Here is a 16,451-nt window from a genome sequence, read left to right as displayed (position 1 = left end):
GAGAAGTCCAGGTCTGACTCCTATCAAAGCCTAGAGGAATTTCTAAAGTCCTCTTCAAATAAGGACGTAGTCAGCTGAACACAGGGGAAGTAGGATTTCCTGTAAATTATTCTGGGTTTTTCAGCCCACAACACATTTCTTTTCTTTTTTTAAAGTTCAGTTTATACTCCAGCGCAATCACCCGAGTCAGAAGAGTTTACTACTAGTCACCTTACAATAATACAATCAATACTGTATTTAGCAGTTATGTACTGCACGAAGCACAGTAAACTCAACTGTGTGTGTTAGCTTAATGTACTCCAAAACAACCTGCTAACTATGCCAAGCCTCTACAGAGGGATAAACATTAAACGAATATGAGCAACAAGCTCCAGTGCAATTAAAATAACAATGTGAATTGGTATATGCTGCCAGAGAGACTCCCATTTTGATAATTTGAGACACTTCATATCTGCAATAAAATACCTAGCCTGAACTCAAATGGACAAAGGTTCTGAATCCATACCATGTTTGAATTGTTGTTATTATGATATCATTCTCAGTGCTGGGGAAGGAAAGGAATTTCCCAATAATATACAACACACAACTTGTCAAATATGATGAATCATTCCAGATCAAATAACCACACAGCATGCCTGTATTACTTTATTTAACAGGTTGCCATAATTTCACTGTTGGTTGAAAAAAAAAAAAAAAAAAAAAGGACAGAATATTGCCATTAAAAAATTTCATGGTTCTCAGTTTATGATTTTACCATTTATACTGTAGATTACACTGGTTGGCAACGATTTCCTCCCTAAAAATAATTGACATAGAAAATAGATTCTCATAGGAAATATGTTCAAAAACTCAGATATGTTCTTAAAAAGATCTCATCACTCTCAGTTTTCAAATATTGCAAACTAATGACTGAAAACCAAAACCTGTAGTTGGATAAATCACCTTTTCCATCTATTTGTATATTTTTTTGAACATTTGGGAGATTTCTCGGACATTCGGGAGCTTTCTACAACATTCTACAATGTTACAAAATGTTCTAGAATTTGTTACTTGCAGAAGAAAGGTCGAGATGTTTGCAGAAGGTTCTAGAACTATTGACAGAGTTTTCTAGAAACTTCTCTACCATATATATATATATATATATATATATATATATATATATATATATATATATGTATGAGTGAGTTCCACAGCAAGCAAGCATTTTCGTATTTCAAAACGTGTGTGTGTTTCAGAGGGTGAGTGGTAAACGTGTTTTAGTGAATTAGTATTAGAATTGGCCATATAGTGCAAGGAAGCCTAGCCAAAAAAAAAAAAAAAATTAATAATAAAAGAAAAGGAAACAGACAATCTATGCATATGCATTTCCCCTTCTTCCATAGGTCCAGCTGACCTTTGAATTTCCCCAAACTGTCAGCCTCAACTACTTATGTAGGTAACTTATTCCAGTAATTTATAACTTGCTGGCTAAAACAAAACTTCCTGGAATCCAATATAAACATCCCCTCCCCCCTGTAACTTGAATTTATGGCCTCTAGAATCATTTATAATCTTGAAAATTTCATCCTCATTCATTTTACTTTTGCCTCTCAGAGCCCTAAACACCTCAATCAAGTCTCCTCTAAGGTGTCTAAGTTTCCAAGCTGTACAACCCACATATTCGAAGTCTTTCCTCATATGGATACCCTTTTGCCAATTCCACCAGGTGAGTTATTCACTTTGAACCCTTTCAAGAAGCTTGATGTCTTTTTTTTTTTTTTTTTTTTTTTTTTAGGTGCAATCTCTATACTTGAACACAGTATTCCAAGTGAGCAACCAATAGCCTTATATAATAGGATTATAAAATTCTTATCTCTACTAGCAAATGGTTAATAAATCATCGATAGGACACCACGGGCCTTCCTTGCAACCTGTCTACAATGCTCGGAGAACTGTCTGACCAAATTGTAACTCCCAAGTATCTTTCTACCACTACTGACTTTAGTTCAACTCCGCTAAATGGAGTTGAACTAAAGTCAATACGTATTGGCACTTTTCCAATCCAATGTATTCTCTCTCTCTTGAGTCCAGTGATGCTCTCATAATTAGTCTTAATGGTTCAGTGCACTTACTTGCCAGCTCCGTTAAAATTATAGGGTCATAATCAGCCATTTTCAATCCAATGCAGGATGAAGGCCTCTCCAATTCCTACTGTTTTGTGCAATGGCCTTCCATTTACTGCTCACGAACCATTCAATTTCATCTGTCCATCTCCGCTGTTGTCTTCCAGGTTTTCTTTTGCTCCTCTTGGGTACCATTCTGTTATTTTCTTTGACCATCTGTCATCATGTCTTTGAACTAAATGAAATGGACTTGAGCATGTGAAATGTTTGAATCTGAGAAAGCTTTTGTTATGCTCGGGCTGCTTTTGATAAGAAGCATAACCCCATCATCCCTTCTATCTGCCCTAAATACGTTGTACATACCATACTGAAATTTTACATACCATACCATACATACCATTGTACATACCATACTAAATATTGTTCATACCATACTATTTCCAGGTGAAACCCTGTTTCCGTAAGTCCTCTTTTAATGTATAAACAATTAAGACTTAATATTCTTGTATAGTTAACTACCCTGACACACCCCTTGAAGTTATTTAAGCTTGCTTCCCTGGCATTAGCAACCCACTCATTTGAAACATTTCTGCCTTCAAAATATCTCACTAATATGATCAGTTTTGGTAACAGACAAGAACTCTAGAGGTAAATGCAGTTGTTACTTTAATAGATATATATGCATTTATCATCAGATAAACATGTATCTATATTACTCTTGTCCCCAAAACTAGCAGTTTCCCTGAGCCCTTAAGATATTCTCAATCATACTTGCAAAAACCCTTGCACCACCTTTGTTTAAATGTATCCTGTATTTACCAAACAGATTCCTTCTATAAGCATGGGCCAAGCTGATAAAAATTTACCCCCAAGACTTACACAGAATATAATCCCTCCTATCATGCCTGGACAGAATTGGTGACACATGACATTCTGACCTAACTCACAGCATTTCTTCAGCATGGTCCTATATTTGTCTAACAAATTGTCAGATCTTGTGTGCTTAATATCATTAGTCCCCAAAAATTTTACAATAGTATTTGTAAACAAGCGTTATGTGCATAAGCAAACATCATGAACTGTGTTTAAATTAGAAAAGAAAATCGATTTCTACAATTTCTTAATTGTGTTCTTATGTGCACATACCTCAACTGTACACAAAATATCACGTTCTTGCTGAAATAAGTCTGATAGCTTTTGCTACATTTGAAGAGAAGTGGTATTAAAATTGCATCAGAAGCCACTCTCACAACTTGTGAGAAAAGCCTATGAACTCTAATTTGGATATAAGGTGGGAGATCAAGATAAAGCATGGGCTCCACAGATTTCCTGTAGCTCATGTTCAATGACATTAACAGGCTGGCTTAGAGGTAGTCATAAATCGATGCTGTTTGCTGTTCTGGTAATATGGCAGGAACCTCGACCACAAACAATTTGTTAATTTCGCATGACCGATATTTGGTTTTTCTGGGAAATCCAAGCATAAAGTAGAGTATCCCAACATACCTTCTGCTTTAAGGTCAGTTCCTCATGTTGATGCAATGCCAGTGCCAAAGCCACCAGAAACTTATGGACTTGACAGATTCAGGATTGGAAGAGGAATCCCTAGAAGATGCAGAACTGAGAATGAGTGCAGATTCAGACTTTAACTGCAAAGCCACATCTGATCGTTCAGGCAGAACTGAACAATTCGGACCTCTCCAAAACCAAGGCTCAATTACTAGGATCACTTCTTGAAAAAGGGTGTCAAGATGTCTTTTTATAGGAAGAGGCAATCTAACATAATGACCTATTACTCCATGGATGGTGCTATCATTTATTGTAACAATATCCAGGAATTAATGAGAGTTAAATCTGGAACATGTCCCTGAACAGTGGAGACTTTTCATTGATTCATTCAAGGTCAGTTTGAAAGCAGTTTTACTCCATAATGGAAATAAGTATCCACTTATACCATTGGCCCATGCAGTTCACACGAAGGAAACGTACAAGAACCTACAGGTTCTTTTGCAAAAAACATGCTATCAAGAATACAAATGGAATATCTGTGCTGACCTAATTAGCAAAGCTACACTGTGGTAGCTTTGATGATGGGGTTGCACAGTGAATACACTAAATACTGCTGCTTTTTATGCAAGTGGGACAGCCAAGTGAAGGTCTACCACTACAGGGTAAAAAAATGGCCAGACCATTCAGAAACTACACCAGGCTAAATAGGAAACCCTATTTAGAAAAAATGTAGCACATCCTCCTTTGTTGAATAAGTTAAAAATCTGTTTACCTTCATTGCACATCAAGCTAGGTTTGATAAAAAAAATATTTGTGAAAGTGATGGACAAAAAAGAGGATTTTCCTGTTTGAGGCAAAAGTAAATATAAAAGAGGGAGTTTTGTGGGTCCTCAAATCAAACTGCTATTCCAAGATGAAGAAGTCATTAAAAAATTAAATGCTACAGAAATAAGAGCCTGGAAGTCATTCGAAAACGCCTCCCAGAACTTTTTAGGCACCGAGAAATTGCAAAATTACAGTGAAATTGTGGTGAGCTAATTTTAGTGTATAGAGAGTTGGGATACAACATGTTCTCAAAGCTTCGTCTCCTACATTCTCATTTAGACTTTTCTCCTGAAAACTTGGGAGCAGTCTCCAATGAACACTGTGAAAGGTTTCACCAAGATATTTCTCAAATGGGAAAAGGATAACAGGGAAAATGGAGTCCAAATATGTTGGTATCTTGTAAAGGAGACACCAATGGACAATTATAAAAGGCAAAAAATGACAAAATAAGTGTTTTGGTATCAGATAAACATTTTCATAAATAGAATAAGGGTAATAGATCCATTGTTCAATATTTAGTACTGCATGTAGCATTTTCTTAAAAAATATAAAATCTTTTTTACTAGAAACTTAGTTTTTGATTTTAATCCCTTCTCCCTTAAAATTGGTGGGTGTATGGTTGCCATATTTGAATTCAGCAACATGAAATTTACAAGAATAACCCTGAGTTTTAACAGGGAGTGAAAATTTTTTTTTTACCGATCAGTGTTACTTACTATCAAATAATCTTCAGCTTGGCGAGTGTGAAAAGAATGCTAATGTATCCTGTCACTGGTGAACCATATCCCTCCAACCGAGATTGCCTAACTACTAACTAAATGAAAAAACATTTAAAAATTTTTTTCCAAAGGAATTTCAAACAAACCTCTTGAAATAAGTGAGAGGTGGCAAACACAGTCAATTTAGTAAGGTATGTTCTAGTACACACCATACTAACATACAGTGGTAGGCACAAATAGTATCGCTATAAAAAAGATTTTCTCCCAAAAACAAGAATTACAATTGAAATAATTGCTATAGCCTCAAATTTTTTATACACTGATGTGAAATAATTAACCATTTTATTGATAAGAAAATATGTTAAAGAAAAACCTATTTAGACATATTTAATTACAAATTATCACAGAAATATTACGCAGGCCATATGAATGCATTAGCAGAGGCATATGATGCAAGAAAGCAAAGATTATAACATCATCAGCCAAAAAAAAAAAAAAAAAAAAACTTCCACTTCGCCCCTCCATTCGTTCGAAATACCTGTCCAGCTGAGCCTTAAATTTATTTAGGCTATCAACTTCCACAAGGGATGGAAGTCTGTTCCACCAACCAACCAACTACCCGCTGGCTAAAGGCAAATTTCCACACATCTATCCTACATCTCTTTCCTCAATTTGAATTTATGCCCTCTCAGGTGATTATTCCGAGCAAGAGGCAGAATCCCATCAGCATTGAGCATGCTCAAACCATTCAACGCTTTATACACCTCTATCAGATTGCCTCGCTGGTGTCTAGTCTTCAGACACTAATTTGCAAAATTTAAGCCTTTCTTCATAAGAGCAACCCTTTGTTCCATTCACTAATCTTGTTGCCTTTCTCTGTACTCATTCCAGCAGCTCTACATCCTTCTTGAAATGAGGCCTCCAGACCTGTATACAGTACTCAAGGTATGGTCTGACCATTGCCTTATACAAGGATATAATCACCTCCTTATCCCTGCTAGAAAACTTCCTGTATATAATTGATAAGACACCATGAGCTACTCTTGCAGCCCATTTGCACTGCTCAGAGAACTTCATATCTGCCTGCACAATTACCCCAAGTCCTTTTCATTCGCTACCCTGTCAGTGTAGTACCACAGAGTTGATATGTTGCCCTGGGGTTGCTGTTTCCCCATATGGAGTACTTTACATTTTTCAATGTTAAACTTCATTTGCCACACTCAGCCGATCTGCTCAACCTTTCCAGATCCTGTTGCAGCAGCATAGCATCAGTAGTGTCCTTAACAACCCTGCCAACCTTTGTATCATCTGCAAACTTGGACATTAAGCTTGATATACCATCATCAATATTATTTATAAATACAGAAAACAATAATGCACCCAACACTGAACCCTGGGGAACTCCACTAATAACATTAGTCCACGATGAGCAGTGTCCATTGATTACCACTCTTTCTTCCCCCCCTCAACCACCCCTTTATCCATAGCACCAATTTGCCTCCAATGCCAAACTGCTCCAATTTGTGCAGCAGTCTTCCATGTGCAACAGTATCAAAAGCCTTTCTAAGATCCAAGTCAGATCCCTGCATCCAGTTCTTTTGTGACTGCGTCATAGTATCCAATCAAATTGGTAAGACAAGACTTCCCCTTAACAAAACTATGCTGTGTCTGAGCTATAACTGAAGTCTTGTCTAGATGATTCTGCAGTGCTTCTTTAACCAGTGCCTCCATTAATTTTCCAGGAACAGAAGTTAAACTCACAGGTCTATAATTACTTTTTTCAGCCTTTGATCCTCCTTTGTGAATTGGGGTCACATTTGTACATCTCCAGTCTATGGATACCTCCCCGAGTCCAAGGAAGCTCTCATAATTATAGCTAAGGGTTTGCTTACTTCCTTTGCTGCCTCCTTTAATATAACTGGATAGATCCCATCTACCAGGTACCTTTCTTGTGTTTATCTTCAACAGTTTCTCCTCCACTTTACTCTCAGTTATTACAAGATTCTCTAGCTTACTGCCAGAGTTGAATACACCTCTGGCATTCCCCTCACTGAATAACTCCTCATGTGTGAATGTTGATGCAAAATATTCATTTAATTTGTTAGCTACTTGAGCAGGATCATCAACAGTTGACCCATCGATATTAAGTGGACAAATCTGATTCATCCCCTTCCTTCTAGAGTTTACATAAGTTAAGACCTCTTTGCTGTTTTCTTTGCATCCCTTGCCAAAGATTTCTCGTAATCTGCCTTTGCCTGCCTATCCTCCTTTATAACTTGATTACAGATTAACTTATATCTATCATAGGCTTCTGTGCCACGTGTTAATTTATATATATCCCATGCATTTTTCTTCTCTGCCATATGTCTCATTAGTTCATGAGATTTTAAGAATTTAGATACTGTCTCAGACAGTATCTAAATTTATAAGAATGTATAAGAATTAAAGAATTTAAATACTGTATAAGAATTTAAATACTGTCTCAGACCATCGTAGTCATCTTTATGAAAGCAATAACCCTTCCCCTTTACCCCTGATAGTAGTTACCCCTTTGAGTATATCCCACTTCAGCACACTGTGATCACTGCCACCTAGTGGTTCCTCTATCTGCAGATTCTTAAATCATGAAGAATCACTACTGATAATCAAATCAAGAGTATTACTCCCTCTAGTTGCCTCCCGAACATGCTGATGTAGAAAACAATCATCCAATAAATCCCCAAAAGCCTTGCTAGTGTGTGAGTGACCAACCCACAAATTCCAGTCAATATCTGGGAAATTAAAATCTCCCATTATAAGACTCTCTGATTTACTGGCCCACTCTATTTCCCTGTACAGTTTCTTATTATACTCATCAGAGTCATTAGACCTATAGCACACTCCTACTCGCAATTTTGATCTCCCAATGCTTATGTCACACCAAACTGACTCGACCCTGCACTGTCCAGCGATGTCGACTGGCTTCACTTCCTTGGATTTTATGTGTTTCTTAACTAATAGCATAACCCCTCCTCCCTTCCTATCCTGTCTATCCTTTCTGTAGACGTTGTACTCCCCAAATTCCAGTTCTGCATTCCTTATATCTGTGTGACACCATGTCTCTGATATCCCAACAATATTCGCCTTTGATGCTTTGGGCAATACCTCAAATTCATCAAATTTATTTACCAAACTCCTAGCATTGGTGTACACACAATTGGTGTACATACATGCACCTGTTCTTTTTCTTAGCTACCCTAACACAACCCATGTGTTTACTTGTACCGCAATGACTCCCAGCAATCTCTGAAATATCCTGCATCTTGTTTTCCAGGCTTCTGCTCATTCCAATAGAAGCAGTGCAAGAATCACTTTCACCTCTGCCAGTGGCTACCGTTAATCTATTAGTCCTTGTATCCCCCACCAAGCTAGCAGTTTTAAGACCCACCTAACACTGCCTCGATGGCATCAGCAAATATTCTTGCACCCTTTCTATTTAAGTGTATCCCATCCCTGTAGAAGCAGTCCCTTCTGTTAACAAGTACAGACCAGGCTGAAAAAAAATTCTACCCCTTGAGTCTTGGACAATCTTTCCAGGGCCGAATTGATTGACAAGGCTCTCATCATATACTCCCTCCTATCATGTCTGGGCAGAATTGCAGACAATTTCAAATTCAACCCTAATTCACGGCTTTTTTTCAACAGTGACCTGTACTTGTTAAGTAATTCTGCTGGTCTCCTACTCTTAATATCATTAGTGCCAACATGTACAACTATATCACCTTTTGTGCCCTTAAAAGATGATATCCGCTCTACAACGTCATCAACCTTTGCACCTGGCAGACACACCCTGGTCCTGTTCCACCTATCCTTTTTACAAAGCATGTTTCCCATTTCCCTGACAATAGAGCCACCAACAACTACTAGTTCCTGTGGGACCAGCGCATTCTGCCTTGGCGGTTGCCGCTGTGTTGCGTGATGAACAAGTGCAGGCTCTGGCGTTGATGTGGGCAGCTGAGAGATTGATGGGCCCCTCACTTTAGATCCTTCGAGGGTATCCATCCTGTCCTTCAAGCTCTCATATAGGCCCATAACAACGCTGAGTTGTCGCCTGATTTCGTTACACTCCTTGCATCGTGCACACACAAAGACATCCCCCATGGTAATGCCTTTTCATTGTGACCAATTCTTGACATTAACATTATGTAACAAGAAAAAAAAAGAAATATATATATATATATATATATATATATATATTATGCGAGGTAAAAGTTAGGTAAAAGTAATAAAAACGCTCTGCATTATTGCCGTACTACTGGCTGATGATTGTATTTAAATATCATATTTATTTTAATTATCAGATATATATATATATATATATATATACACCAGCAACATACAAAAACAGTTGCAATACCATTAGGTCTTCTATAACAGATATTAGTATTTTGAGGGTCTATCACAAGCTTCACACCTTGCACCTGTCTGGCATGGAGTATATCAGATGCTTGATATAATCACTGCTTAGTTCATGGTAACATGAATAATAGTTTCTTGCAATGTTATCTTGCTTGATGACATTTTAGCAGCAATTTTCTGTCCCATATAACACTCCAGCAGTTTTCAATAGGGTTCAAATCAGCACCATTTCCTTGCCTTGCAATATCCAATAACAATTGGATACTGCAGTCTTGCACAGGCTTCACTTAAAGATAAAAACAAAAAAATATTCGGTGTTTGAAACATGTTAAAATTAGTATACTAGAAATTGTATTAAATGATTATGTTGCATTAACTACACATGCAGTATAGCAAAGAGAGGAGTCATGCTTGAAAAGACAATTTTCTGTTCCATGAAAGAGGCCCCCGATGAGCAGAAGAGTATCTTTTAAAATTTTTGTGTATTAGTCACCAATTAACAATACCATTTACAAAATGTATTCTGCCCACTTCTTTGCTCGTTATGCATCCCCAAAACCACCTGACCCGGAAACTTTACTTATGACAAAATAGTCAGGATGATAAGCTTATTAGATCCAAATATAGACACCAAATGTAGTATTTTTCATCTGATTCATGGGGCTTAATTTGGATTCATCAGAGAATAATACAGATTCCCACTGCTCAACTGTCCAATTAGCATGTTTTTTTAGCCCAAGTTAGGCATTTTTTCCCCCTCATGGATTTTGTCAACAAGGACTTCTTCTTACGAGGGCAATATGACCACTCATCACAAGTCTTCATCAAATAGTTCTATCATCGTGTTTATTCCAGTATGTTCTTTCACATGGATTTTAGGTCTGTTGAACTTGTACAACAGTTGCAGAGGAACAGATGGTTCAAAACTCTGTCCTGTGCAGCAATACTTTCTGTTCAGCTCCAGGATTTTATTTTGACATCCCCAGTATCACATTTCTTTTTAAGTAATCTTGACATATTAAGCTGGTTACAACCAACCTTTGCAGCTATATGTCAACTAAAAAAGCACTCCCAATCAAGAGAGATAATAAAGCTTTTCTTCCTTGAAGTTAACCATATGCATATTTTTATAAACAAGACAACACAATAACCACTCTAACATTACAGAATGATGATGCAATATCATACTAGTTTTACAGATTGATGTAATAGTGTCATCAGACGACAATTTTACCTAGAGGGGAGTCATTAGAGAAATATTAAATTTTAAAAGGGTGATGCAATTTATGTGGTTACCATTGTATGTACATACATATATACTTTCTGATGCAGCAGGAAGAGCTGTCCTAATTTCAACTGTTAATTTTTGTAAATAACTGAAAATCACAATATATCTAAAAATAATTAACTTCAAACACAGACAAAAAAAAATTTTTTACTTGCTACTTTCATAAGCTGGAGTCACATAAGAGGCGTTTTCTGGTAAACTTCTCTGTCTAAGTGTTGAGTATCGTTTGGGACGACTACTACTTGAAGGGTGATGAAAAGGCACTTCAGAATCCATACTTGGTACTTTATCTATATAGTTTTTATTGTGCAACTGCCCTGTTTAATAAACAAATCAAATTCTTAAATTATTATCCAATGGTTACATAAAATTATATTTATTCTTATTCATGAGATTTCAATAATTACAATTTATATAAATACACACAACTCAGTATCAGGAAAAATTGTTCACCACAGTTTGTTTGTTTGTTATTTGGTTTTTAGGAGCATTAGCAACTAAGGCCATATTGCTCCGGGATATGCGGTGGTCATTCCTTGACCTTTCCGCATACTCCGTATTTGGTGGTGACGGGCACGAACCCCGGTCTAATCAATAAGCATGTGCTACGCACTGCTGCTCCTTCCCACCTGGCTAAGGAGGCGCCTGTTCACCACAGAAGTGCACACATCTAGCTGAACTTTAGTTACAAGTAGGTAATCGTAAAGGCAAAAAGGGATAAATACATTAGAATAAAAGATTTTTAACTTATGTGGAAAACCAGTAAACATCAGTAAAATGTATAGCCATCCCTCTCTAGCAACAAATTCAAGCCATTATGAGAATTGGCAATGACACAATGGCTTGCAGAAATGCCTAATATGCTCTTGAGGAGCAACTCTCCATACCTGGGTTAACAGTTCTGTTAAAACTGCTATAGTTTGGGTTGTTCTGGGCAAGGCTCTAAGTTGCCATCCCATAAGTCCCAGACATTCTCACTAGGAGACAAATCAAGGAAGCAAACTGATATTGCTGAGAAGCTGTCTAACAGCATTAGTGGTATGGGAGTACATGATAACATATGATGAAGGGAAGTTGATGCAAAGCATAATGTGAATGGAATCACATTCTGTCAGTTGCCTACTTGATTCAGACATCTCAAAGCTGAATTAGTATCATTTCTAATCCTTTGTGGAGAGGAAAATCTGTCAGGTTTTATCTGTCAAATTATCCAGTTTATGTGCTTTGATGTTTATTTTGCCTACAGAACCCAGACAAAAGCAGTGGATATGTTCGCTTTCCACTGGTGTCAACACTAAACTAACTGTCTTATGATCTCATCCAACACACACAGAAATTTGCTAGAACCATCCACACTTGTGGAGCCTGAACATGCAAACTCTGCTACATGAAGGAATTTATTTATAGCATGGGTAATGCACACGCATCATTTCTACTACCAAGGTAGTTTTAATGCATCATTTGATTATATATCATATTGTGAATACCTTCACAATGAGTTGCCATGGTATTGCATTACCTTGAATAAGTAACACTTCACCTAAGGAGAAGACTAATGTTAGTTATTCTGGGCAGATACCACCACCCAGATGGCACCGTTTTGCAGCTTATTGGCTTCTCATCAGTGGGTGGGTGGGCAGGTTATTGTTATTTGGTTTTTAGGAGCATTAGCAACTAAGGCCATATTGCTCCGGGGATATTTGGTGGTCACGGGCTCAAACCCCGGTCTAAGGTGGGCAGGTACCCCTGTTGTTGCAATAGTAACAACCAAGTTAGGAAGTATAACACTACAATATGAGAGATGCCTGATGGTGTGTGTGGTTTATTCTAAAAGATTTCTTGGCTAAATGCCAAGCTATATCTTATTCAATCAGGTATGCTTTAATTGAGATACATCATAAAATGTACCATATACCAATCCCTTGTTCCAGTGTCACACAATGAAGACTTGCCAATTTCCAATCCACCATCCAGAGAAGAGTCCAAAGAAATGAATGACGAATATGGTGAAACTAATATTGGATCAAGTATGGGTCTAACCAAATCCAATAAACAGCACCTGACACCTTATTTAAAAGAGTGGAATCTACTGGATCCCGGCATTTAGCCAAGAAATCTTTTTTCAGAATCCCTGTGCTATTCTTCATAAAGATTTGACAATCTTTATGAAGAAATTAGTATTGGCCACAATCCAGAAGTGGCATATTTTCATAGATAGTTCAAGTAAAAGTTCGAAAGTTGTGTTGCTTTACAACCTCTTGCTTCCACCACTCCATATTAAACTTGGACTGGTCAAACAATATGTGAAAGCATTGGATCTTCAAGTACTTACAATCCATGTTTCCAAAATTTGTGCAAAAGTGAAAGTGGGTATATTTATTGATACACAAGTTAAGCAGATGCTGGCTTCATAAGAAGTGAACGAAAAAATGACTGATGTTGAACAAAATGAATGATAATTATTCTGAATTGCTAGCCCACTCTAGTTCTTTATTGCATTCATCATTGTCACTTAGTCTCACTAATACAGCACTCATACTTTCACTTTTGTTTTCCAATTTTATGCCACACCAGACTGGCTCAGTGTTACATTTATGACTTGTGTCTATTGCGTGTAATATGTCAGAATCCAGATCTTTCGTAAATAAAAGCATAACCCTGCCTCCATTCTCACGAACACTCACTGTATTAAAATTCCGCACCTACATCCTATCAGTGATATCATGTTTCAGGTAACACTGAGTGAAAATTACTAAAAACAAGTTGAATGAAAATTAAGAAAAAATGGGATGCAGCATGTCAATCTAACTCCATTGCTTGCACTCTCACTTGGACTTTTTTCATACCAAATATCAGTGATGTTAGTGGAAAGCATGGGAAGAAATTCAACCAGAACATACAGTTAATTGGGTAAAGATACCAAGGATAAAGCCATTAATGGAGACTACATCTGGTTCCTGGTTTGGGGATGATAACATTGACCACAAAACAAAAGTCAAAGATGTCCACATGTAGATTTTTAAGGGTTTTTTTTTTAACCTAAGGAGCATTTCTGCTTTTTAATTTGCAAATTTTTTAGCAATTTATTTAGCTTGTTATAAGCTTATATCAAAGATTAATACTTGATTCTTTGCAAAAGTTAAACACTTAATAAATCTGATATAATATTACTGCTTATTTAATTTTCTTTCATTTCTGGGTAGCCGAACATCGGTATGCAAAAACTGAGGTCATATCTGGAATATCAGCATATACATACAGTCAGTCCTCGTATAGCACGATAGTTGTGTTCCTAGATACCCTCGTGCAATGCAAAATCGTGCAATATAAACAACAAGCCCTATGGGAAAAATAGGGTTATGTGCCAGCCACCCAAGATTGAACACACATTGGTAACCATTGAAAACATTACCAAACACAATAAATAATCGTAATAAAATACTTACAATACATAAGTACGTAATACAAAATAATATTATAATTTTTATAATTTTTTTATTATTATTATATTATATTTTATAATATAAATTATAAAAAATACATAAGTATTTTTTCTGAATAAAATACTTACATATTTTATTACGACAATTACGTCATAAAATATTGCTAATGCTTTTGCTTCTATCATAAGCAAACTCGTTTTTTGTTTGATTTTCTATCCAAACAGATGACAGCCATTCCATCTCTTCCAATTCTCTGTCTTAATCTAATGGATTTTAATTACACTTTGAGTTGTTCCTGCTATGAAAGTTGTTTTTATTTTCTCTGCATTCTTTGTAATTCTCGGCATTGCCTCATTTAGGTCTGTAGCATGTGCAATATCACATGGTCTTTCATTTCGCTCAAAGCGTTTCACAATTTCATATTTTTTCTCTATCGACAGAAGCAGACTGGCCATAAGCCTTACCGGGGAAACCCCAGTGGGCCGGAGGCCGGTGTGATTTTGGCCACAAACCATAGTATGAGGCCACTACAAATTTTCCCGGGTAAGAATTTTTGACCCAGTCCGCCTCTGTTTGTCGATATTGCTTTTCTTTTTCTCTCTGAATCTGCAGTATCTTCACCAGGATGCTTCCTTTTCACACCTTTTAAGTATTTTACTCATTTCTAGGGAATAAAGCACAATTACAAAACGAGGAGGCACGCTTGATACACATAAAGCTGCGCGCGTGTAGCAACTGAATAAACAACATTGTAAAGGCAGAGATACACTATTAACACTCCACATTTTACTAAAGCACATTTATAGGGGTTACTACCATAAAACAATAAAAACAATTTCCAGTTGCGTTTCTGCTAGTGGAATCTGTTATAAACTGGTAGTAAACTCAATCTAATTGCATTTGCGACTATACCGATAGCTGGGATTATGTGGGTTTTTACCTTATTATGGTGAAATGTATTTCCCCTTCACCGATATAAAAAACATAAATACACTTTCAGAATCTTCTCTTCATTCCTATCGTGTTGCGTTCGGTTGGGGTGAGTCTGCGTTCGACTGCCATTTCTTGTAAACACGAAGGCGAATCGTGCATAAGCAAATTCGGTTTGTGTTATATAAGATATCGTTTCCCTATTTATAAATCGTGTATGATCGAATTCGTGTAGTGTAAACACGTGTTATACGAGGACTGATTGTATTCATAGAGAAACACCAAGGGATGCAGATAAACATAAACGTTTAAATTTCCTTATGTAATGAACTTTTAGTATTAACCATATAAAGCAAGGAAACCATAATAAAAAAAAAAGTAGATAAGAAAATACAAATTATGCACTTCCTCACATAGGTAACTATCCAGTTGACCTTTGAATTTCTTCAAACTGTCAGCCTCAACTACCTGTGAAGACAACTTGTTTCAGTAATCAACGACTCATTGGCCAAGAGAAAACTTCCTATAATTTACTCTAAAACTCTTTCCCTGTAACTTGAATTTTTTTTTTTAAATCGCCCCTAGTTCTGGAATTCTTTATAAGAGTGAAAATTCTGCCTTCAGTCATTTTACTAACCCTTCTCAGAGCCTTATAAACCTCAGTCAAGTATCCTCTAAGGTTGCCAAGCTCTATAAGTCCAGATAAAAAGTTTTTCCTCTTATGGTCACCCTTTTGCTGATCTCACCATGCAAGTTTCCCATCTTTAGACCCTTTCAAGAAGATCAGCCTTTTTTTGGATGATGTCCCCATACTTTGGCACACTATTCCAAATATTTTCTCTATGTATTAAATTAATTATAAATGATATATTAACTACCAATTATATATAATTGTAATAAATTAACAAAAATAGTACCTAATGCAGTGGATCCAAGGAATTTAACTACTTCAAGGGATTGGCAGCCAAAACCATAGGAGCCACTGCAATAAGCAAGGTCTCTGTTTCTGTTATGATATACACTGAGTGATCACTGAATTATGACCACCTATCTAATACAGCAGCTATCTGACGTGGCATTGATTCAACAGGATGTTGGAAGTGTTCGGGAGGTATAGCCAACCAAGCTGTGTGTAATGCAGTCAGCAATGCAGGTATGGAGGTAACTGGTGTATCCAGATGCCTGATATGTCTTTCCATAGTGCCCCACAAGTGCTCTATGGGATTGATATCAGAGA

The 16,451-nt window shown here is 36.8% G+C and overlaps 1 protein-coding gene across 1 annotated transcript in view; it reads right to left on the bottom strand.

Annotated features, from left to right (window-relative positions):
- Positions 1-10,988: 10,988 nt before the first annotated feature.
- Positions 10,989-16,451, bottom strand: part of LOC150075050 (uncharacterized) — an 80,946-nt gene continuing 75,483 nt past the window's right edge. Inside the window, exon 8 of the mRNA XM_090389067.1 lies at positions 10,989-11,158. Coding sequence (XP_090245193.1) covers positions 10,989-11,158 — 170 coding nt within the window. The remainder of the gene's footprint in view (positions 11,159-16,451) is intronic.

The sequence above is a fragment of the Mastigoproctus giganteus genome, chromosome 14, assembly GCF_048544385.1.
Source record: "Mastigoproctus giganteus isolate SK-2022 chromosome 14, ASM4854438v1, whole genome shotgun sequence".
Classification (NCBI taxonomy): Eukaryota; Metazoa; Arthropoda; class Arachnida; order Uropygi; family Thelyphonidae; genus Mastigoproctus; species Mastigoproctus giganteus.
Note: the sequence above shows the minus strand (reverse complement) of the source record. Positions and strands in the feature narration are given on the sequence as shown.